The sequence below is a fragment of the Macaca thibetana genome, chromosome 3 (genome assembly GCF_024542745.1).
Source record: "Macaca thibetana thibetana isolate TM-01 chromosome 3, ASM2454274v1, whole genome shotgun sequence".
Lineage (NCBI taxonomy): Eukaryota > Metazoa > Chordata > Mammalia > Primates > Cercopithecidae > Macaca > Macaca thibetana.
The window spans coordinates 84529060-84554130 of record NC_065580.1 but is presented as its reverse complement, the minus strand read 5'-3'; the positions used below and the strand labels follow the sequence as shown (position 1 = coordinate 84554130).

The window sequence follows — 25071 nt, the reverse complement described above, 5'->3', positions numbered from 1 at the left end:
TTGTTAATGCCTAGTAGTTGCCAGGAAAATATTTTGAATGAAAAGATGACATTTGTGTTATTGTTTATTATTTTATTAATATGAATATAATCTTTGAAATATAATACTTTATTATATATGAGCCAAATCAAGGACTATTCTTCCCTTTAAAAATCTTTGTAGCATACTCTGGCAAAATTCAGGGCAAGCGTTTTAAAATATGGTGTATTTTGCAGGACAGAGAACATACCAGCAGACGTTTCTAAAAAAGCGGAGGGATGTGTGTGATAACTGCACATCACTTAAAATAATTGTGTGGTTAATTTAAATGGGCTGCTTACACACTGGCAGTGTGAAATAGCTTTTGCTCCATTCTTGGAAAAAAAAAACAACTGTAGGAAATGGAAATTCTGTAGCTTTCTTTATTTTGCATCTCTTTTATTTCCATCGGGCAGGTGAAATTCAGAGGGAATACACCTGCTATAGTCCTATTTCTGACATATATATGGTTCCTAGTTGACATCAATGATCCCCTTCCATTTCCCCTCCTAAGTAGTGTTGTCAATACCATTTTAAATAGGAGCTCATTGGCAAATAATCATAGGTTTGATCTCAGCCTAAGAAGATCTTACTTGACAGATTTTACTTGACATTCCTTATGCTTTTGGCAGTTTTTCTCTTAATTTTTTTTTTTTTTAATTTTCTTTTTCTTCTTCAGCTCAGGTACCTGACAATGATGAGCAGTTTGTACCAGACTATCAGGCTGAAAGTTGTAAGTATAGTATGACTCATCTCTTGTATTTTTCTGTCTTTCTGGTTTCCTTCTTTCCTTCTTTCTCTTTGGTTGGTTTTCACGTCCAGTGTCTTGTCTTACATTGTACAAGCGCCTTTTTAACTTACAGCCATAAGATGATTTGATTTGTCAGGTTGTGACATCAGCAGAAACTCTATTTTGAGCAGAATCCCTGAATTCTGTATATTGGAAGAGAACTCCAAATAGTAGGCAAGGAAAACTGAGTTGATTGAAAGATGGTCTTGTTCTTCGTATCGGTAAATATCTTTGGGAGGAAATAGGGTGTGATCCATGAACATGCACATGTTTACTTCCAGTTTGCCAATATGCTTATAGAGAAATGCCTGGATGTTGATGGGAGATAGAGTTAAAAACTACTTGAGATTAGTTATTGTATAATTTATAAAAGATTCTGGAGCAAACATTCATTGGCTTATTGTAGTATTTTAAATTCATGAATTGTCATCTGCTTTTATTTAATTTTTAACCTGAAATTTTCTGCTTCCTGGTTGCAGTAGCACAAATGGAAACAGCCATTGACTTCTCTCAGGGTTCCTCCTTCCACGCTCCTTTCCCTGAGCCTTGCTCCCAGGTCTGTCAGAGAATGCATGAGGAGTTATTCATGGAATACTCAGTGTCCCTTAATTGCAGAGTGAGCATTTTGCCTGTACAAATATGGTTGCCTCGGGGTTTACTGCTGATGTTTATAATTTGCCATTCTACCAGCTAACTGCCGCTACTGACCAAAGGAGCAAATAGTAAGGAAAAGGGTATAAATGCCATCTTATTTATGAAACTGGCCTAATGCATTTTTATTCTGTTGGTGACATCTAAATTTGTTTTATTTTTTCAGATCATTGATAGTATGAGAGGAGGCAATATCGGTAGTAACAAGAGATGCTTGATGTCTTACAGCTTATGAAACCCATATGTTCACACCTTTATATCATAAATCTAATACAAATACCTGCATTACTTCAAGTAACAGATGTTTGTGGGCAATATTTTCAGCATTTATGTTTGGTATATTAAATTTCTCAGGCGTAGAGGGTTGTGCAAGGTTTTGTCCAGATTCTTTAACATGTTACATGTTTTAGCTCAGCTTGGTTATAAAGAAATCACTGTGGTAAAATATACGTACAATAAAATTTACCATTTTAACTATTTTTAAGTTTGTAGTTCAGTGGCATTAAGTACATTCACATTGTTGTACAACCTTCACCACTATTCAACTTCAGAACTTTTTTATATCCCAAGCTGAAGTTCCGTACCTGTAAAACAATAACTCCCATTTCTCTGCCCTCAGTCCCTGATAACCGCTGTTTTATTAGCTTTATTTTTGATCCAAGAAGAAGACTGTATAATGCTATTTGATGTCTAAATGCAGGTATTTGACATAGGCTTTCAAGAAACTTACTCAGCAAATATATAGAACTTAATTAGACACCCTTAGAAACACTCCCAGCAGAGGATGGCTCACACAAGTCCTCCCCTTCTTGATTAAAGTCTGGGAAGAGAATGGTCATATTCCAACATTTCCCTGCCTGTGAGCAGTTGAATTCTTCTTTCTAAAAGCTAACCACGTTGTCTGAGTGAAAGAATTAAACTTGTTGATATTTTACATCTAAAGTAATTGGTAACAATTCCATTACTATAGCAATTGTCAGGGTAAAATGAACCACCTAGAGGTAATTTTTTACTACTTTTCTTATTTGACCTCTTTTCAGCTTTTCTTATTGTTGAATATTTAATCTCTTTGAACTCTTCTTAAGGTCACACGGGCATGATTTTCTTCCTTTTTTTTTTTTTTTTTTTTTTTTAACTCCCTTGACCACTCCTTCTCTCTCAATTCATTTTCCTTCCCTCCTCTTTGTGGACCTCTTCTTTCCCTAAGGTTCTGTCCCCAAACCTTTCCTTTTTTTTTTCTTTCTTTTCTTTTTTTTTTTTTTTTTTGAGACAGAGTCTCGCTTTACTGCCCAGGCTGGAGTGCAGTGGTGCGATCTCGGCTCGCTGCAAGCTCCACCTCCCAGGTTCACGCCATTCTCCTGCCTCAGCCTCCGGAGTAGCTGGGACTACAGGTACCCACCACCACGCCCAGCTAATTTTTTGTATTTTTAGTAGAGACGGGCTTTCACCGTGTTGGCCAGGATGGTCTGAATCTCCTGACCTCGTGATCCACCTGCCTTGGCCTCCCAAAGTTTTGGTATCTCAGGCGTGAGCCCCTTTCCTCTTATTTTACATGCACCATGCCATCACTGTCCCATAGAACTTTCTGTGATGGACATGACTACACCTGTGCCACCTGATACAGTGTCCACTAACCACATTGGCCGTTGAGCACACAAAATGTGGTTAGTGGGACTGAGGAAATGAATTTTTAACTTTATTTAATTTTGATTATTTTAAATTTAGACATGTCTGGCTACTGGCTACTATATTGGGCTGCACAGCTTTGAACAACAATGTCTTCCACATTGTTGTCTCCAGCCTGGCTCTTCCCTCTGAAGCTGTCTATTGGACATCCTCACCTGATCCCCCGCTGGTGTCCCTGTGCAGATGAGAAAAAGGCAACACCTCTGGACTCACTCCCTCAGCCCTCGGCTGTGCATTGCACAAAACACCATTTACACGCCAACTCCAATCTTTAACGCAATGCTCCACAGGCAGTTTACACTCGGCAAGTCCAACAGTGAAGTCACGATTTTTCCTGACCAACGTTGCTCTGTTACTTCTGTTGCCTTTCTAAGTTAGTGGCATCACCATCCAAACTGAAATCCTGATATTTATCCTCAGAGAACTCTGTTCTTTACCATAAACCTCAAATTGCTAACCAAGTTGTTGATCCTAGCTTTCAAAAATATCTTACTTTCATGGCCTCTCCTTCATCCCTATTTCATTGCTTTAGTTCACACACCTACATTCTGCCTTCACTGAACTTCTGAGTCAGCCTTTTGGTTGGTTTTCTTGCCTTTTGATTTTCCCTCTTTGCAAGCCGCCCTGTGCAGTAGCATTAACACATAGCTATTTGGCCTTGTTAGTTTTCTTCTTAAACTGTCTGCAGGACAAAGTCCTATTTCTTTAGCTGTACAGAAAATTGTTCTATAACCCAGGCCTTGACTATCCTTTTGGTTTAAACTCTTGCTACTCCAGTACCGTGTCTTTTCCTTTCCTCTGTACTTTAGCGCTTCTAATTTTTCAGTTCTCTGGGCAGATTGAGCTGTTTTAAGTCTCTTTGCCCTTGCATATGTTCATTTTGCTTTAAAAGTTTTCATTTTTGCTTGGCAATCTGGTGAACCTCCTATTTCAGACTCTGCTTAGATTTCACCTCATTGAAGTCTTTCTCAGCCTTTTCTTGCCACCCTAGCCCCACAGAGTTAGCTGGACTCCACCGCATCTTGTATGTTGTTTTTATTATATTATAGTATTTTAGATACATTTGTGTCTTTGATGAGATTGTGAACTTCTTGAGGGTACACGAAGCATGTCACGTTCAGCATGACTTGCATGTTACAGAAGAATAATAAGTAAAATTTTTATTGTGTTCTTGATCACCTTCTTAGTGCTTATTTCCTCCTAAGCATTTTAAGAGTCTTAATTCCTTTCTTAAGGTAGAAACATATGATATGCCTTAAAACTGCACATATAGTCTCATTCTGGGAAAACTTGCCGAAACCAGGAAAGTTTAACCAAAGGTGTTCAGAATCGTGAAGGTTTATTTTACTTCAATTAGAGAATATTTACAGTTTAACCAATATGGCTTTGGGACATGTAAATAAGACACATAATAACTAAAAAATACCTATAAACAGAGGCAAAAATAAGTCTGAAATAGCCTAATTAAAAAAAAAGTGGAGGTATACGTTATTTCAAGTTTTCACAGACATGAAGGACTGTTGTTCAGATCACAGTGACCAACTAATTTTAGTCTTCACTGAAGAAAGGACGAGAGGGAAATGATTTAAAAAAAAGAATAAGGCATTTGTATTAGATACTAAAGAGGATTTCTGGATGCAGAGGTTTATCAAATATTGGAATTGAGAGGTTAGATGGTCTCCAAAATGCCTTTAAACAGATGCTTGATTCTCGTCCGTCTGGGTATGCTTAGTGGGGGCAGAGGGATCCTATCTCTAGAAAGAGAAAGAAACTCCATCCCCTCTGTGTGGCCTGTCTGTAAATTCTATGCGGATAGTTTTGAAAATGTGAATAATCAGATTTCCTTGCATACCTCAATGAAATAAGATGCTTCTGCCTTAGCTTTTACTGCTTTAGTCCTTTGGTGAATGAAGGTTAAGAGAATGAAGAACAAAATTTTGCTCAATACTGGATTATAGAACATGCATTTGACTGTAACATGTTTAAATGCATGTAGAATAATAAGGATCAGAGCATCCAAAAATTGTGAAAATGAGATTAAACCATAACATTTGAGAACTTTCTAAAAATTTCCCTGAGCATTATTTATTGCTGTTTACAAAATATTTTCATTGGAAATGTGGAATCCGGTGATGGTGTACTATAAATTACTAACCTTTGAAGGATGCTAACTTTGAAGCAAGTATAGGCATTAAAAATAAGTGAAAACAGAGCCTGGGCATGGTGGCTCGTGCCTATAATCCCAGCACTTTGGAAGGCTGAAGTGGAGAATTGCTTGAGCTCGGGAGTTGGAGACCAGCCTGGGCAACATAGTGAGACCCTATATCTATCAGAAAATAAAAATAAAAACCAAGTGAAAACAACTTCCTACAAGTGCATGCAGGAAATCGATGAAGGCTAAGAGAAACAATAACATGCTTTTAACAAATTGTTTATTCCTTAGCAATAAATCTTTTCATAACTCAGAACTCTGTTGGAAAAAATAGAATTACGTTAGGATGTGCTTTAGTCCAGAAGAAATAGAAGTGTGTCTTCTCAAAAAGGACAAATTAAGGAGTATTTCAAACACAGGTGAAACTTATGTTTCTGAAGTGGATATACATTTGTATTTAAACAGAATTTTCCTAAATTGTATACTTGAAGTTTAATTACATCAGTGTTTTCAATCTTATTTTATTCTGAGACAGGGTCTCGCTTGGTTGCCCTGGCTAGAGTGCAGTGCCATGATTTTGGCTCACTGAAAACTCTGTCTCCTTAGTTCAAGCATTCTACCCTACTTCATCCCCCCGCCAAGTAGCTGGGACTACAGGCACGCACCACCATGCCTGGCCAATTTTTGTATTTTATGTAGAGATGTGGTTTTGCCCTGTTGCCCAGGCTGGTCTTGAACTCCTGGGTTAAGTGATCTGACCACGTTGGCCTCCTGAAGTGCTAGGATTGCAGGCACGAGCCATCGTGCCCAGCCTTAAATCATATAAAATCATATATTTTAAATTTAGCTATATCTTTTTTTTTTTCCTTTTTGAGACAGAGTCTCATTGTATCACTCAGGCTGGAGTGCAGTGGCACGATCTCGGCTTACTGCAACCCCAGCCTCCCGGGTTTAAGTGTCCCCTGCCTTAGCCTCCCAGGTAGCTGGGATTACAGGCATGCGCTACCATGCCTGGCTAATTTTTGTATTTTTAGTAGAGACGGAGTTTCACTATGTTGTCCAGGCTGGTCTCAAACTCCTAACCTCAAGTGATCCGCCCGCTTTAGCCTCCCAAAGTGTTGGGATTACAGGCGTGAGCCACCACGCCCAGCAGTTATATCATTAATCTTTAAAAATCTACCACCTTTCATTTTGTTCTTCGCAACAAAATTACGTGTTATTTTTATAGCTAGTTTGTTTCCATTTGGTTACATTAGTTCATTTCAGTCTTTTCTCTATAGTGATTCACATGATAATGATGTTCACATTTACATTTTATCTTCTTCCAGAGCATTTCCAGGAGTATGCATAACTCCTAGGGTTATGCAAAATTCCTAATAGGATAGATCCTTGTAACTCTACTGTTTTGTCTTACATTCAATAAAACACACTGGAAGGCAATTCAATTGGAAAAAATGTTATTACAGAAATAATAATAACCCTGACTCTTCACTATTTACAAAAGTAAATCTTTTGCAAACTTCTATACTTTATCAGATATCTGTAATACAATACTAGTGGACCACACAAAAATCATGCTGACAAACCCATGTGTGGGGACTCAACTGTTTAAAACCACTATTATTATTACATGGGTGACACTTTTTGTTTGTTTGTTTGTTTGAGACGGAGTCTCTCTCTGTCTCCCAGGCTGGAGTGCAGTGGCCGGATCTCAGCTCACTGCAAGCTCCGCCTCCGGGGTTTATGCCATTCTCCTGCCTCAGCCTCCCGAGTAGCTGGGACTACAGGCGCCCGGCTAGTTTTTTGTATTTTTTAGTAGAGACGGGGTTTCACCATGTTAGCCAGGATGGTCTCAATCTCTTGACCTCGTGATCCGCCCGTCTCAGCCTCCCAAAGTGCTGGGATTACAGGCTTGAGCCACCGCACCCGGCTGACACTTTCTTTAAGTAAATGAAAATCAAAACTACACTTTGTTTCTTTAGGAATTTCTGGTTTTAAGAATAGCATTGGGTTGGACACAGTGGCTCCTGCCTGTAGTCCCAGCACTTTGGGAGGCCGAGGAGGGCGGATCACCTGATGTTAGCAGTTCGAGACCAGCCTGGCTAACATAGCGAAACCCCCGTCTCTACTAAAACTGCATAATTAGCTGGGCGTGGTGTTGCATGCCTGTAATCCCAGCTACTCAGGAAGGCTGAGGCAGGAGAATTGCTTTAACCTGGGAGGTAGAGGTGGCAGTGAGCCGAGATCATGCTATTGCACTCCAGTCTGGGTGACAGAGTAAGATTCTGTCTCAATAAATAAATAAATAAATAAAATAATAGCATTTGACTTTTTTTTTTCTTTTTTTTGCAATGAAGTAGAAAAAAGAAATACTTAGATTACTGTTACAAATCTGCTTCTTAGAAAACTGAAGTCAGTCAGGTCTATGTAGACCCTGACTGAATAATTTATGTTAACATGTACTTGTCCAGGATCAGAAAAATTCCATTTATGGTTTGTTTTCATAATTTCCTGTCTTTTTACTAAGCTACCTTCCTACATCTTGTTTCTTTCAACACATACAGTGAGTACTTTATACATTTGATTTTTTTTTTTTTTTTTTTTTTTTTTACTAATTTTGAAAGTTTCTTGCCTGATTAAGTTTTTTTGATATGATTGGTCAGGAAAACTTTGTCTTCTTTCGTCTTTCTGACTGCTTTTACCAAAATGAGAGCACACACTGAAAGGGAAATGGCAGTTTTTGGATTTAAGAACATGAGTTTTTTGGTTTTCAGTTTCAAAAAAATTTAAAACTTTTTTTGAGGCATGTTATTTAAACATGTTACCAAGTAAACTCAAACTATCCATTTCAAGGATGACTAGTTGCATACCTTCCCACCCAAGTTAGTATTCCTGAGAGCTATACGATAGCTACCTCTTGATGGTTCTGAGTTTCTTTGGGGTATGCTTTTTGTAGTTGCTGCTTTGTGGGTTTTTTTTGTTTGTTTGTTTGTTTGTTTTTTGAGACAGAATCCCGCTCTGTCGCCCAGGCTGGAGTGCAGTGGCTACGATCTCTGCTCACTGCAAGCTCCGCCTCCCGGGTTCACGCCATTCTCCTGCCTCAGCCTCCCGACTAGCTGAGACTACGGGCGCCCACCACCACGCCCGGCTAATTTTATGTATTTTTAGTAGAGATGGGGTTTTACCGTGTTGGCCTGGATGGTCTCAATCTCCTGACCTCGTGATCCACCTGCCTTGGCCTACCAAAGTGCTGGGATTACAGGCGTGAGCCACCGCACCCGGCCCAGTTTAAATATTTTGTCAAAGCAGTATATTTATAGAGTAGGAAAAAGTGCAAATAAAATTATTCCCCATTCCTGCAACTCCACAACTCACAGTCCTCTCTAGAAGCAACTGCCTTTTAGTTGTTCTACATACTAAATAGCTTGCACTGCAACTTCTTGTTTTATCAGTTTTAGATTTTACCTGTTGTTCTATGGAGATAGAAAAACATTTTGGATAGGTTTTAATTACTTTAATGCTAGTAATTGGCTGTTTTATTCTACTTTAGTTTGGTAATCTTATTCAGACCTGGGTGTGAATAAAAATCATTTGGGAAGCTAGTGCAAATGCAGCTTCATGTTTCCTGTCCTGTGAGAGCTTGACATTAGAGGCCTAGAACTAGGCTTCTGAATCTCTAAGGAGCTGTTAGGTGATTCTGATGCAAGCTATTCATGAAGTGCAAGGTTAGATATTTTGTTATGTACTTAATTGTAAAATAAAGACAGCAGTATCACTGTTTTGCAATTAAATTGTAAGCTGGATCTTGCCATTCATACCCATATACAATTTGTTATGTAATAGAGGCAATCAGTTTCTGGAAAATATTATTTAAGTAACATATTGTCATCTTATTTTAAAAATATACTAGGGAATCAAAAAATGAAGGCTATATAAAAATGTTTTTAATATATTCTTATTTTTTGTTATCTTTGCTAGAATTATATATATTTTCCACTTCCAAAGATTATTCTCTACTTTTACTGTGAGACAGTCATTGCTGATTGTAGATTTCTGTTATACTGGAATCAATTCTAGTTTAGAAGGAACTTCCCAATGCTGATTAGAGAGAACCAAGGCATAGATGACCCACCCTGTTCTAGGTGTGTCTGGTAGGAATTCTTGTCTTTAGATGTTCTACTCTTCCATTGGTGCAGATGCGTTCTATGTCTGTCACAATTAAAAGTCCAGCAGCCCCCTTTCCAGTAAAGTGAAAATTTTAGTTTGGTGCTTGATTGTTTCGCAAGGAATACATTTTTTAAATCAAAATGAAAATCCAATGAAAAGTACTCTCCATCTTGCAAGTAGGCTCTTTTGCAAGAGTTTTTGTTTTAGATACCCTCCCAGGAATCCATCAAGTCCAACAAAAGAAATAAAATCTAAATCATATACCTCGGGTATGTCTCTTAACCTTTATTTACTTATCTATAAGTTGACAGGGAAACAAATCTTTCAGGCCCAGAGCCACATTATGATTTTGTGCCAGAAGGAAAAGAGAAAGGATACTATTTAAATATGGTGCATGCATGCTTAAATTGAAAAGAGGGTTTTAGAAAACAACATAATTCATGGGGGAATAATGTATGTAGAATTTACTATGAAGGACCACTTTCCTTTATGGGAAGTAGATGTACTTTCCTTTATTAGTATACTTACAGTTTTCTCACTGTAAGTATACGGAATGTAAGTATTGGACAGGTGCAGCCAATACTTATATTCTGTATGCTTACAGTGAGAAAATTACATTAGTCTTGATTTTAATAAAGTATGTTCTAGTAGATACTTTTCACTATTTTTGGCTTACTCTTGTTAAGGTAGATAGGGCAGACTTCTGCCCAGATGAAAACCAAAAAATAAAATTCAAAACCCTACAAAACTGGTGCTTGCTCTTCCAAAGCTGAAAGCTAAAAATATATATATTAACCCAAGTCTTCAGATTTTTCTTTCCTATTTTCCTTCTTTAATTTTGTCCTTAATATAACAAGATATTATAGAAATTGACTTTTGAAATGTGCTCAAAGGAAGTATGTCAGCAAATATTTTTAACTTACCCTCCCTGTAATTAGTCACAAGTTATTTTGAAGAAAATGATCTATACCTTCTTTGGTTGAACTTGACCTCATATTAAATAATTATTTTGATATACAATGAATGGACTTGATAGAAATATAAGTCAAACAATATTTATTCAAAAAATCTAGGTAAAGGATGTCAGTGGAAAATTATTTGCAGAACCAAATATTGTACTTTTGGTCCCCATATTTTTAATAAATATGCATACATCTATATATTCTGATATGTAAAAAAGTAAACACAACAATTATTAGTATTTGGAACTAAAATAAAAGCAGTCATGAAAATAAATATATTTGGGGGCTACCACCTCATAGAACTAAACTTATTTCATGAAATAAGATACAAAAAAGAAGTAACCTGAGCTAAACTACTACATGTGGACCTTCACATTGTAATTGTATGTTTGGTGTTTGTTATGGGTTTTTATTGGTATCATTTTTCCACTTTTTCTTTTTATCATAATAAACATCTATTTAAGATGCACAGTGCATATTTGCTTCTGTCTGTCATTGAATTTTTTCCTAATGAGAGTTGGTGCCGTGTCTTACTAGGTAAAAGTTTTGGTTAGATGTTATTGTTTTTTAAAATCTAAAGCACTGTTTGCATTTGATAGTAGCTAAGGGTAGTGTTAACTCAAGAACTTCATTATTGGCAATATATCAGGAAAGGCTAGATTAAAAATACTGTTTATATAATGTCTGATTAAGCTTTAAGATCAGAAAAGTACCTCTGTGCAATGGTTTTCTACATAATCTTTTGAATCTTTTGTAAATCTAAAGTTTAGCAAAGAAAGTTTTTTTGGTTTGTTTTGCTGTAGGTGTGACATTATTAAACTACTCAGAGATTTGTTTCATAGTTACTCCTAGTTATTGTGTATACAATCCTGTTTTGACTAGTTTTTAGGTCCTGTTGAAGAGGTTTGAATTGTGATGGACCCTTTAATTATCTCTTATTGTAGCAGAATCTTGTATTCACATTTCTATTTTCAAAATTGGAATGATTATATTCTTGCAAATGAGATCCATATCCATTACCGTTATTTTTATGATTTTAAATATGAATAATAAATCTTAACAGTTTAACAATTCTTATTTTACCTATGAGATTTTAGTTTAATTAATTTATTTATTGGGTACATATGCTCCACAGTTGTAGTCTATACAGGTGTTAAGTAGGTTTATAAGACTCTTGATGTTTATTCATTCAACAAATGTGTTTTGAGTCCCTATTTATGCCAGGTTTTGTACTAGTCACTGGTGATACAGTAGTGAAAAAAGTCAGAAAAATATCTGCTATCATTTAGCTTATGTTCTTACTGCATATAATTGATAAATGAAGTTGTATTTATTGCATATTGAATGATGTGAAATTATATGAGTGATGTGAAATCTATGCATAATCACTGCGTATTTAGACTGATCTATTACATATTGAAGAAAATGTGCTTAGGTTTCATGTAATTTTAGTGGGTTTTTTGGGGGTTTTTTCTTTTTTTTTTTTTTTTTTGGTTTTTGGTTTTGTTTTTGAGACAGAGTCTCACTTTGTCGCCCAGTCTGGAGTGCAGTGGCATGATCTCGGCTCACAGCACCCTCAATCTCCTGGGCTCAAGTGACCCTTCCACCTCAGCCTGAGACCATAGGTGTGCACCGCCCTCCCTAGATAATTTTTGTATTTTTTTGTAGAGATGGGGTTTCGCCATGTTGCCCATGCTCGTCTCGACTCCTGAGACCAAGCAGTCCTCCCGCCTCGGCCTCCTACTGTGCTGGGATTACAGGTGTGAGCCACCACACCCGGACTTAATTTTATATTATTATTATTTTTTTTGGGGGGGGGGGGGGACGGAGTCTCGTTCTGTCGCCCAGGCTGGAGTGCAGTGGCGAGATCTCGGCTCACTGCAAGCTCCGCCTGCCGAGTTTACGCCATTCTTCTGCTTCAGCCTCCCGAGTAGCTGGGATTACAGGCGCCCGCCACCACGCCCGGCTAATTTTTTTTTTGTTTGTTTTTTTAGTAGAGACGGGGTTTTACTGTGGTCTCGATCTCCTGACCTTGTGATCCGCCCGCCTCTGCCTCCCAAAGTGCTGGGATTACAGGCGTGAGCCACCGCGTCCGGCCAATTTTATGATTATTTTAACAAAATGTACTCTGTCCAAAGGTGAGGCCACTGGATTTCCCAGTGGATGATGGCTATCAGAGTCTGTGTTAATACCTTTTGACCTATGCTAAAATTCATGTTATAGGGGACTAAGAAGAATATATTTGGACTTTTTAAAAATGATGTACTCTAATGTTAATTATTACTATATGCAGAGTATTGTCCTATTCATTGAGATCATATTTGTTCTTTAAGATTCAGATCAGATGTTATTTTTCCCTTAATTATCTTAGAATTAACAACTTCTGTGTGCCAATACATATTAATTTTAATCCATACATCCTAATTTTAATCCTATTTTCATTGGCTTATAGAGGACGGTTCATGCCCTATTTGTGTGTGTTATTCACATTGAATACTGAATTGAATGAGTAGTTTCTTGGGTATTTAGAATCTTATTTTTTAAAAAACATATTCATGCATAGGTGGTTTGAATTGTTTGAAAACGAATGCCAATAGCTGCTTTTACTTCCCTCTGTTTTATATTTCTTTGAGGGCTAATGGAAAGCTGTTTGCATTTATGTAACATTAGAGCTAAATCTCAGTTATCAGATTAGGGCACTGTAATAAATATTATTAGATACTCCTATCTCACCACACATTTCTCAATTAGGACAATTACTCTGAAATAACTTGTTATTGTTCCTATTTTACATGAAGAGAAACCCAGGGCATAAAATAACCAAATAACTAAGACATGCGATGATTGAAATTACACAGCTGAGAATCCCAGCTCATGGTTGCTTAGTGTGTGCAGATCTTCCCTCCCTGATAGCCAGTACTCAGACTACATGTACAAGCTTCAAAACTGTTTCTATTCTGGAAAAAAAAATCTGCATGGCTAACAAAGAATGTGTTTTGCTAATAGTTTTTGAAAATTATTCTCATCAACATATGATAGAGGAAGAGAGACCAAGAGGACCTTCCAATAGAGGTTCATCTCAAGAAAGATGTTCTGTGAATTCATCTGAGCGAATAGCTGTGAGAAAAATAGATGGGAGGACGTGGTGTTTAGGAACTATTCCAGTCCTTGTCTAGGCTGCAGTGTGTGCGCTTCTCTGCCTCAAAGATTTTCTCTTATTTATCAGAATTCGAGAGATGTTTATGATAACACTGTATATTTGTGTGTTGTTTATGCACAGGTTTTGGCCCCAGAATGTTTCAGACATGTCGTACTTTTCTCATGGAGAAGAGCAGCCATTTGGGAACGGAGGCAGTAGTAGTAGTAGCAGCAGCAGCAGAGGTATTAGTAGTAGGAGGAGGAGTATTACTAGTGATCATGGAATTCCCATTATAGTAGTAAATATTCATAGAAGTTTCAAAACTGCAGCTTGAGATGATAAAGATTAATGATATCAACACCTTTCACTTAAAGATGAGAAACTAAAATCCAAAAAGGTTAGCAGGCTCTTTATGATTTTAAAAGGAAGATTGTACGCCCTTAGCTGTGTGTTGGGAAAATAGTAAATAAGGAAAAATATGAATCTGGATACTTTCACTAATTAGTGATTTTCTTTTCTTTATCAGATTCACTATTTGTGACACTGGAATAAGAAATACTTTTCTCACCCATTTTGCTATTCAAAAGGGTATTTTTAAATTCTGCTACATCACTAGCACAAATGTATATTTGTTGGATGTAAGAATAAATTCAATTCAGTATCTTTATGCCAGGTTTTGTCTCCTTTATCAATGTTAATGTATCTATGCATAATTCTTAGCTTAGTATTATATAGATTTTTCACATTAAGTATGATCATGATCTATAAACCAATACAAAATTCTGGATAAATTTTGATTAGAAATATATGCACCCCTTTCTCCATTTATCCCCCAGAACTTTTCAACACTGACATTTAGTCCTAAACCATAAGATGCTTTTCTTAGAATTATTTCCAGCTACAGAGTTACCAGCAAAAGTTCTGCCAAATACTATCAAGGCCACCCAACATGGTTAAAAATGGCTCATCCTTATCACGATGTATGGGTAGTGTTGAAGCAAACCTCTCAGTAGTGTCAGCTTTTCCTTTGAAATGGTGGTCATGCTGTGAAGTGAACTTCTACTGCTGTTTGCGGTTGTTTTTCTCCATCCTTATGAACACAACAGCCTTATTATGTTGATTTGATTTGATTCTGTAGTCCTTGGCACTGGGGCCAGAATGTCAGGTGATGTAGTTGTCTCAACCCACGGGTCTGCAGGGGAAGCCAAATAGCTGGATGTCACTGCTGTGTTTCTCTGGATATTTTTGCCATCTGAAATCTCCATGTTCTTGTATTCTTTTGGGAAAATCATCCCTGTTTTCCTTTGTGAAAGCTCTATTTTCATTCACAGTTTTATTGCAGATTAAAGGCTGATGCATTAGAAAGTTATCAGCTAATCAATAAACATCAGTTATCCCATTTTGTGATAAAGCTGTCCCATTGATCAAAGTGGAAATTTAGGCTTTTGGCTTTTACACAGCAATTTCTGAAAGTTCGGGTAATGTGCTTATGGAATATATAGACCTGTCCTCTTAAGTATTGGTCTTATGTAGAAATGGACATACGAATTTATGTGTGTGTGATGTACATATATGCAGGCTAATATATACAAACATCTGAATTTTATGTAAACTATAACATTCTTTTCTTAGAAGTTTTGTTAAATTCTAAGAAAATGAGAAGTCATTAGTAAACTTCTCTCTCTCTATATATATGTATAGGTGTGTGCGTGCATTACATTTTTTTTTTTTTGCCAAGATTGGTATTAAAATACTTTCAAAAACCTTAATGTAAAATTTCAATAGTTGTGAATATAGTAAAACACACATGAATTTTGTAATTACAAAATTGGAAAAATATGCTCTTATTTTCATATTATTTATAATAATTAAGGGAATAGCAGTTTTAGACTCTTTAGATTTGGCATCTTTATTTTGGTAACATGCAGCTTGTCCTGTTGGTTACATTCCTACCATAGCTTTTTTTCATAATGAAAAATAAATTGTGTTCATAAATATTCATAATGCCAGGCATTGTGCTAGGTGCTGTGAACTGAAAGATGAATACAATACTAGCAATAATACTAATCATTTATATTTGTTTAGCATTTTAGATTTCATAGGCCATTTTCACATCCTACATCTCATTTGATTCTCACAATGACCTTGGGATGTAGACAGAGTAGACAAAGCTCATACGGGTTTAGTGTGGTTCCTATATAAGGAACTACATTCATAGGTGTTGAATGGCAGAACCAAAACTCACCTTGTAACATTTTCCCTTGTATGCATTCCAGTAAAATGTACAAAGTTGTTATTCATTGATTTGTCATGACTATACAAGTGAATTAAAGACATAAAATAAGTGTTTTTGCCACATCCATATATACATACATGGATAAATTTGTATGCTTGTGTAATACATACATACATAAATTTGTATGCTTGTGTAATACAATAAAAGAAAAATAGAAAATTTATCAAAAATGATTTTTATTCTTCATGGAATTATTCTAATTTATAACATAATGCACAAACTAATACATATATGGAAAGCAAGGGTGGAGTAGACAATTCCTGAAGTTCCCTATTTCTCTATGAAAATCTTTATCCTTGTGCTTTGAATTGCAGGAATGTAGTCAAGGTCTATGTATACATAGGTCTTCAGCTTCAGGAATCCTGAATGTGTGCTTAACAAAATAATGATGTTCTCAAAAGAGAATTTTTAAATTTTGGTTTGGACTCTGTTTGGCAACACATAATTAGATCAGGAACATTTGCTAATGTGCCGAAATTAATTGAATATCACATTTTGCATTTTGTCTGATACGTCTTTTTTATATTATTTCATGCTACTGATAGTGTTGATGTTGAAGACACTAAAGCCGTATGATATAAACATAATGAGATTTATTTATGGGACTGAGTACAATGTACTGTATAAGAGTAGGACATTGGACCTAGGCCTCTTGAGTTCAAATCTCTACTATTTACTATGTGTGTGACCTTGTACAAGCAATTTAAGATCATTGTACCTCAGTTTCCTCTTGCGCAAAAATGGGATAAATATTATCTTCCCTAGGGTGACTAAATCAGTACTAAATGAGAATATATATATATATAAAAATATATATGTGTATATGTATATATGTGTGTGTGTGTGTAACATTGTATATGTTTATGTGAAATATCTAAGTAATATATTTGGCACATAGAACATAATATATAAGCTTTTATTCTGTATATACAAAAATATATAGATATATGAAATACACAGAACATACCATTCATAATATATCACAAGTGCATTAATTTCTGATCAACTTACCTTTTTGTGTTTTTCTTCATACTCATAAATAATGTCTACACCTACCAACATGTGGGCTTTATCTACTATATCCACACATACTGTAAATAGTTGTAACAACTTGACCTTTTGCTGTTGATCACACTAAGTAGTTCAGTGCATATCTGTAATGATACTGTCAGAAGAAACTCAGAAATGTTGTTTGTTCAAATCTACTTTGACCGTAGGAATTCATAAACAAAAAGTGTTGTGCTGGAAACATTCTGATACTTGTAATACAGACCCTGTTATAGGATCAGTTAGCATCTTATGTGTAAGATTATGGGTTATGAATTCTGGTCAGTCAAGGACACCCTAATTTGTGGGTCTAGCAAAATTGCTTCTATCCTCAATATTTTGTTGATTTCAAAGTTGTTGTATTCATTGAAAGGGAAAAAAAAAGTGTTGATTTTTCAATTAAGATGCAACCTTTACAATGCAAAGCAATAATAATTATAGTGTTCACTCAGCCTGAAGAAAAAATTTCACTAGTTAAATAGCAATAATCAAGATGAGAACTACATTAGAAGGGTGCTAATTTTATGATCATTGCTATTTAAATAATAAAGATGAATCCACAGGACCTTTGCTGTAACACTATTTGTAATGAAGTGGTATTCAGCTTTAAAATGGTCCTCTTGAAGCCCATTTAAAATTAATGGGCTGCTTAAATTGTGAGTGACCGAAGATCACCTTATAAAATAGCTGCTTTTCCAATGAATCAATTATAAGGCTATGGCTGGGCTTCTATAGGACAAGATTTGTTTGACCCAAAGTATTTCAGAAATATTAGTGCAATCATTCTTATATAATAACAGATTTTTTTTTTTTTTTTTTTTTTTTTTTGAGATGAGGTCTTGCTCTGTTTTCCAGACTGGAGTGCAGTGGGGCAATCATGGCTCACTGCAGCCTCAACCACCCGCACTCAAACGATCCTCCCAACTCAGCCTCTTGAGTAGCTGGGACTCCCGGTGTGCCCTACCATGCCCAGCTATTTTTAAACTATTATTATTGTTTGTAGATAGGAGGTATTGCTGTGTTGCCCAGCAGTCTTGAACTTGTGGACCCAACTGATCCTTCCTCACAAAGTGTTGGGATTATAGGCATGAGCCACCACTTCTGGCATATGATAACAGATTATTATATTTTCAGCTCCCAAGGAAAATCAATAACAACAAAAAAACAAATTAGAATTTGATTTTCATCAATCGGATTCTGCATGCTAAGTATAAGAAAAATAGATTCTAGTTTTTCTCTCTCCAAAAAGAATTACTGGCCTCAGAATTTGGCACTGAGGTAAAATCTTGAAGTAGTTATAAGCTCACACGGCAACATGTGAGCTTTGGAGTACAGCATGTCTAGGTTTAAATATTAGTTTTATAATTTGCCATTTTTGTGATTTTGAACTAATTAATTAACTTCTTTAAGCTGTGTAAGTTAAAGGGGAAAACAAATGGGTGAATGTAATGATTAAATGAGGAGTATGTATGAAGAATTTGGCACATAGATGAGTATTGAATAACTCAGTAGCTCTGTAGAATTCAGGCAGTATCAATATCTACTTAATTTATGTACTGTTTTGAGGGCAGATAACAGTAATGAAGATTCAGAATAGTGATGTTGATAATATAGTTAAAAGAATGTAAGATGATTGCATTTGATTAATTTAGCCATGAAAGAGTTGGTTTGTGATGTCCTTATTGCTGCCACATACTGGTAGCATATCTTCCCTAGTTAGATGTAATTATTCATTATAGATTGTTCTCTAAGAGGTGAACACCATCTTCCTTTCCATTGTCCTCCACTAACAACTCAAAAAGAAGAAGTACTGTAGATGTAGCAGCAAATACATTACAGATCTGTGGAAGACTCGGATCTTTATTTTATGTGTCAGGTTGTCTATGCACAGTACTCTAAGTATTTAACTTAAGAAAGATAAATAATCTATGTATGGCTCCCAATTAAAAAAAAAAAAAAAAGGTTCCAGGGAATAAATCTTTTTTTTTTTTTCTTTTTTTTGAGATGGAGTCTCACTCTGTTGCCCAGGCTGGAGGTCAGTGGTATTATCTTGGCTCACTGCAACCTCTGCCTCCCAGATTCCAGTCATTCTCCTGCCTCAGCCTCCTGAGTAGCTGGGACTACAGGCATGTGCCACCACTCTGGCTACTTTTCGTATTTTTAGTAGAGACGAGGTTTCACCATGTTGGCCAGGCTGGTCTCAAACTCCTGACCTCAAATGATCCACCTACCTCGGCTTTGCAAAGTGCTGGGATTACAGTTGTGAGCCACTGTGCCTAGCCAGAACAAACCATTTTTAAGCAATCGTTTTGAGACTCATTCCATTTTAGACATTGTGTGAATTACTTGCATAGTTATCATGCCAGGATAAAGATAGATAGGTACTTAAGTATCTATTTATATGGGATACAATTCTTATGCATAAAAATATTTAAAAAAACATGATTCCTGCCTTGTAAAAGCATACTGCGAAGTATGGAAGAAGGGGAAGCATATGCTGGGACTACTTAAGGTACAGTGAGTGGGAAGTTAAAATAGCACCTAAGAGTGCAGCCTTTGGAGTCCTACTAGTTAGGCTCAATGCTCCATCTACTACTTCCTATTGATAGCCGGGTAACCTTGGTATGTCAATTAATCTCTTAGTACTTCCTCATCTTTCAAAGGGACTTTGAAGAATGAGGATACTACAGATGTATAAGGAGGATAAAATAGATCACTCATAGTTATTAATATTAATACTATTATTGTATTAACAATTTAAAAAATACTACCTGACTACAAATTAAATGAACGGTCCTTACAGACACTAAATTCTATAGATATTTTTTTAAGTAAGATCAACACAGATTGGAGTACTTGAGAAAGACCTCATGAAGAAATTGAAGAAAATGAAGAAAATGAAGCCTGACCTACAATAGAACGAGAAATATTAGAAACGACAGGAACCTAGAGATTATTCACCCAGTGTCTCTGTATTTGTTGGATAATAGCTAATACTTGTGTAATGCTCACTATGTGCTAATTCCTCTTCTAAACACTTTATAAATATCTTAATTCAGCCAGTCTTCATAGCATCCTTATTTAGTAGAAACTATTATCTCCTTCTTTTGGTGAGAAAATCAAGGCACAGAGTAGTTAGGTGGATTGTCCCGTGTCACACAGCAACCAAGTTGTAGATCTGGCTCCAGAGTTTATACTGTTAACCATGATGCTACACTGTCTCCTAGATAGAGCTGTGTGCCAAAACTAAGATTGTCGGGAGCAAAACAATTTGCTCAAAGTAACAAACAGTACCCAAGTAGTGACGGAACTGGAACGATCTTCCTTGGCACCTGATTTTTAATATATCTGTGCTTACCACACATCAACTGGGCTTCTCAAGATTTGTATGATTTACCCAGTGATGAGGGGAAGGCCTAGTAAGTCGGGAGAAGACCAGGTATTAATTGTTCTGAAGTAAGAATGAGCATTTTCTGTCCATCAGAGAGAATGGTAGCAGTGTTTGAATACAGACATACACACTGGATAGCAATGGGAATGAAGTTTGATAGGTCATTTTGTGGGTTAGCAAAAGTCAGATGTATTCAGGTTTTATCTGAACAACAACAAATGGGCCAACCTGGACATTTCTGAGGATGAAAATGTCATGTTATTGGGGAGGAAAAGTGGAAAGAAAAAAGCAAAGGAGTATAATGTATTTTTGTAAATGGATTTTAGCATATAGGCACACTTCTACTTAACCATATTTAAAACAAATACATGCTAAATAATGCATATATACCAGATATTTTATGTCAGTGGAATCTAATGTAGTAATTCAAAGAAATAGTCACTGGCTAAGAATTTATGCATGCCCTGTATGGGAAGAGGAGAATCAGGCTTTATCTGAATTAACTTTTATCCCTATGCACACCCTCAATTTACAAAGCTTCTATTTACTTCAAAGGCGTGAGGAGGAGAATGCAAACCAGGCCTATCATGGTTGTGATCATAGGATTGTTTTGCAGGTGGTATCCATGTGTTTCTCCAAAGCTCATCTTTTCTCTTTGCACACTTGGAAGGAGAGCAGAGCGCGCTTTCATCTTCATACTTTTCTAGTTTCTTGGAACTATCAATTACAAAGGAGTGCTGTATAAATCTTCTTTGTGTGTTTAAGTGCTAATATAAGCTGCTGAATATATCAGCTGGCTACAGTATTTGATGCACCTTCCACCTGGAGTTACAGCAGACGCTTTGGCAGAGCTCAGTATTTTAAAGAATTAGATTATAATGCAGAAAATAAAATAAGACAGAAATACTAAAAAATTCATTCCATGTGCAAGTTTCCACCATTGTATTGTGTTGGTAGACAACCAATGCTGTTTGCTGCCATTGTTTACCGTCCTCTTTGATCACCAAGTTATAGAAAACTGATTATCCCTATAATTGATCTGTGATCTAGAGCAAACATTGTAATACCTGTCCATTCAAAAGGGCTTGGTGCCACCATCTAAGCATCTCAAAAGGTTACATTTGAATAGGTGCCTTAGGTTTATGTAGCAGTAAATATAGTTTGATGTTTTAAAAACAGGCAGTTAAACATTAGAACACTTGAGTATTTGGATATACCTCCTCATTTAATAATAGAGATCCACCTTAATAATCACATCTTAATTTTTTTGACATTTTGCTATTTTCCTTGGAGTCTTTTAAAAATTTTATTGATCCACAGAAATTAGTAACTGGTATTTACTTAAATGAAGTGACAATTTATGTGTTACTTATGTGACAATAAAATCAAATGCAGTTTATTTCCTATGTAGTGCCTCTGTATACTGTATATTATGTATAACATAAAGACTTGCGTTGTGCAAGGATTAGTATGATTTGATATGTATTTTGATGTTACTACAAAATGCTCTGCCCAAGATAGAAGTAAAAAGATTTGTAATGTTGAAGTATTATTGCTTCCATGCTGAGATTTTCTATTTCCAATAACACCTGTACACCACTGCTACCTAGTTATGCTCTACACTTTATGCTTAATGTGGTAATCTAATTTCCCCTTATTTGCAGTTAGCAAGTCAAAGTAAAAAATATACATTGGAATGTTGCCATGACACTATTGCTATGGAGGCAAATTTAGTAACAGGTGAACTATCTTGGTTCCCATCAGACAAGGCTTGGTTCCTGAAGGATGGCAATGATCTTATTATACGGAGTTCTCTCCTATAATATAGCCTTAAGGGTACACTCCTGGAATAGTGTAATAGGGAGACTCTAGAGCCAATAAAAAAGAAACAAAAATCCTTTGAACTAGCAGCTGGGAGGTTATATCAACAACTCTATAAAGTGTAACAAGAATTTAAGGAACATTTAAGAAGCCCTTGTGGATTATTATAAATAGGGTGAAAATTAAAAACATTTATTAGGTTACAAGTGTATGTAATTAAAGAATAGTTGTATAATACTTGATTTTATATTTTCAGCTATTGTAATATTTCTTTATCACTAGATCATATCAACTAAGTCAAATGTAATTGTAACTTTGTCTAAATATGTCTTAGTATAAACTGCATGCAGGGTATTGGTATTGAAATCAGATTTAACAAGCTGCGTGTCTATGATTACAGCACTTCTCAGTAACTGTTCATTTTAAAGACTGTGCAGGTGGACAAGAGTAATCTCTTAAACTCCTTATGAAATACTGTAATTTGGCTTGGTTCATGTGTGATTCAGAACTCCTAAATGGATCCCGATGAGAAATTAGAGATATGTCCTTGTAGAAAAAAATGAGTGTGTTAAGAAATCACAAAAATTACTCATGATATGCTAATATAATTCAAAAATTCTTCATTCCAATAATAATTTTCTTGGGATTATATCCTTTAGGTATGGAAATGTGATCTGTGCATTCACTGATCCAATACATTTAGTTCCTACAATACTTGCAAAGTATTTAAAGAGGTATTCAAATTAATTTCTTACATAGGTATCTTACACAGTGTCTCCTCACTGTGTTTTTCATGGCCATGGTTAAGTCTATCCAAGGCTTTCTTGCTTGGCTTTCCTTGTCAGCATTTGGCTTGTTTGCTTCTTGTTTTATTGGCAATGGCTCGGTTTGCGTCAGCAGAGACTCTTATAGTTCATTATTCTGATGTAGCTCTTGGGCTGTAAATGTTTTTAAGTTAATATTTATTTTATTGTTAAGAAATTAAAAAAGGACTTGACTGCTTAAAAAAAAAAAGTGGCCCTGCCCAATCACAGCCTTTACTTTTGTATGTCATATAGCAGCTCCCTTTTTTTTTGAGGGGGGGGATTCTTAATCTTACAGAATTCAATGAAAATTTTCAAGTTGGGTGAAATACTTTGGGTAGAAGCTTTTCTGTAAGAGTGACGGTTCCTCATGGAAACTCCTTTAATATACATTGAATTAAATATTAGAAGGGATTTTTAAAGAACATTTTCCAAATTTATTTTGGGATAAAAATTATAAAAATGTTGTGCCAAATTAGTAGTTGGTTCACATGAAATGTTTTTGCAAGATTTACCCCAGTCAGTATTAACAGCTGTAACAATTGAGGCCAGGTGACAGAAAAATTTGTTTTAAGAAGGTGTTTATTGTCAGGAAAATTGTGAAGTTTCCTTTGTAATTACTCTATCTTTGTTATTTTGGCAGCTTGTAAAGTTTTATTGGCATTTACTGAAAGGTACTTTTTTTGGCCCTAGCCAGCTGGCTTTCTTTTTTTGGGCAAACTTTCCTAGCTCTGGTATTCAGAACATATTTTCAGCTTTGATTGTCTACCAATGGGGTTGTTTTGAACAAGGAGCCAAGTGACTAGTGATGTCTGAATTGATCTCAATCTTGTCTTCAGTAGGGTGACATAAGAATGCTGCAGGTGTACTTCAACCATTGAGGGTTGTTTCCCACTTATCCAGCATGCCACTTTGGTGCTAAAATAGTCAGTTTACGACCATTCGAACTACAGACTCTTTTTACGTACAGACTGGAAGAAAAATAAGTGAAATGATGTATCAAAAGTGAGGATTCAATAACTCAAAAGACAATAAATTTTTTTTAAGCAATATAGGATCACCAAACTGAAATTGAAAGATCCTTTCCAGGAGCTAAATATTAAAACAGGTACTGCACAAACATTTGAAGAATGGAACAATAATAGTGTTTCCCTAGATTCATGAGTGTGGTGTATAGATGTGGAGTTTTAGTTGTCTTGGTGGTGGTCTTCTCCACTTTGTAAGCCATGTACCATTGCTCTTACCTCTGGGCTTATTTGAAGAATTGTTTAGATCATGCTAATCCATGTGAGATGAATTCTAAATTTAGAATTACACTGCTCTGGTTCTGAAGACCACAGTAATAAATTCATTTAAGCAAGTATTTGCATCACTAATTACTTATTTTATTGCCTTTAAAATACTGCTGGAGAAAATGATTTTATTTTATTTCATGTTAACATACTTATTTGACTACTTGTTCTTAGTGTATAAAATTTACAAACCTTAGAAATGCCTTTTTAGTAATTATCATTTCAAAGTGATGACAGGCATATTAGTATTTTGTAGTCTTCTATGGCAATGCAATATTATCTTAATTTTGTTTCGTATGTTACTATGGTGCATAGATACAATAACTAATATAAAATCTTAAGGTGAGCTCCTGTGTTTGTGATTTAATAAAAAAGCAAAATTAAAGATCACATTTATCATTTATTTCTGAATAAGTTATCTTTAGATGCTACATCTTCATCGACTATTGTCTGTTATGATCTGCTTTCTTTTTTGTAACACTGGATTTCAAGGAATATATTTACCACTTTGTTCTAAACTATTTGTTAGAGATCTACACAGATAGCCTACAGAGGATAGCACTATGGAATCTGTTCTGGCATCCTGGTGGAGGTGTGGGGGATGCAGGGTAGAAGGAAGCTCACCTTTTTTTTTTTTTTCTTTTCTTTTCTTTTTTTTCGTGTTCTTATGGTAAGAACCTGTCTTCATAGTCACTCAGTAGCCAGGACAAAGCACCTTTGGTGTCTGCACATTGTGCAGGCCCATCTGCCGTAGCATTCCTCAGTACTTCATCCTGGCCTGAGAAACACCAGGAAGTGTTGGGATCTTTCAGCCCCTACTCAGCTATGAATAATAACAAATACTTCCCAGTCTCTT

The 25071-nt window shown here is 35.8% G+C and overlaps 1 protein-coding gene across 6 annotated transcripts in view; it reads left to right on the top strand.

The window, feature by feature from the left end:
* The window catches only part of ETV1 (ETS variant transcription factor 1), a 101316-nt gene that overhangs the window by 12513 nt on the left and 63732 nt on the right, over positions 1-25071 (top strand). For all 6 annotated transcript variants that reach the window (XM_050783049.1, XM_050783051.1, XM_050783053.1 and 3 more), the window contains one exon: positions 698-751. In XM_050783049.1, the coding sequence (XP_050639006.1) occupies positions 698-751 (54 nt within the window). The remainder of the gene's footprint in view (positions 1-697; positions 752-25071) is intronic.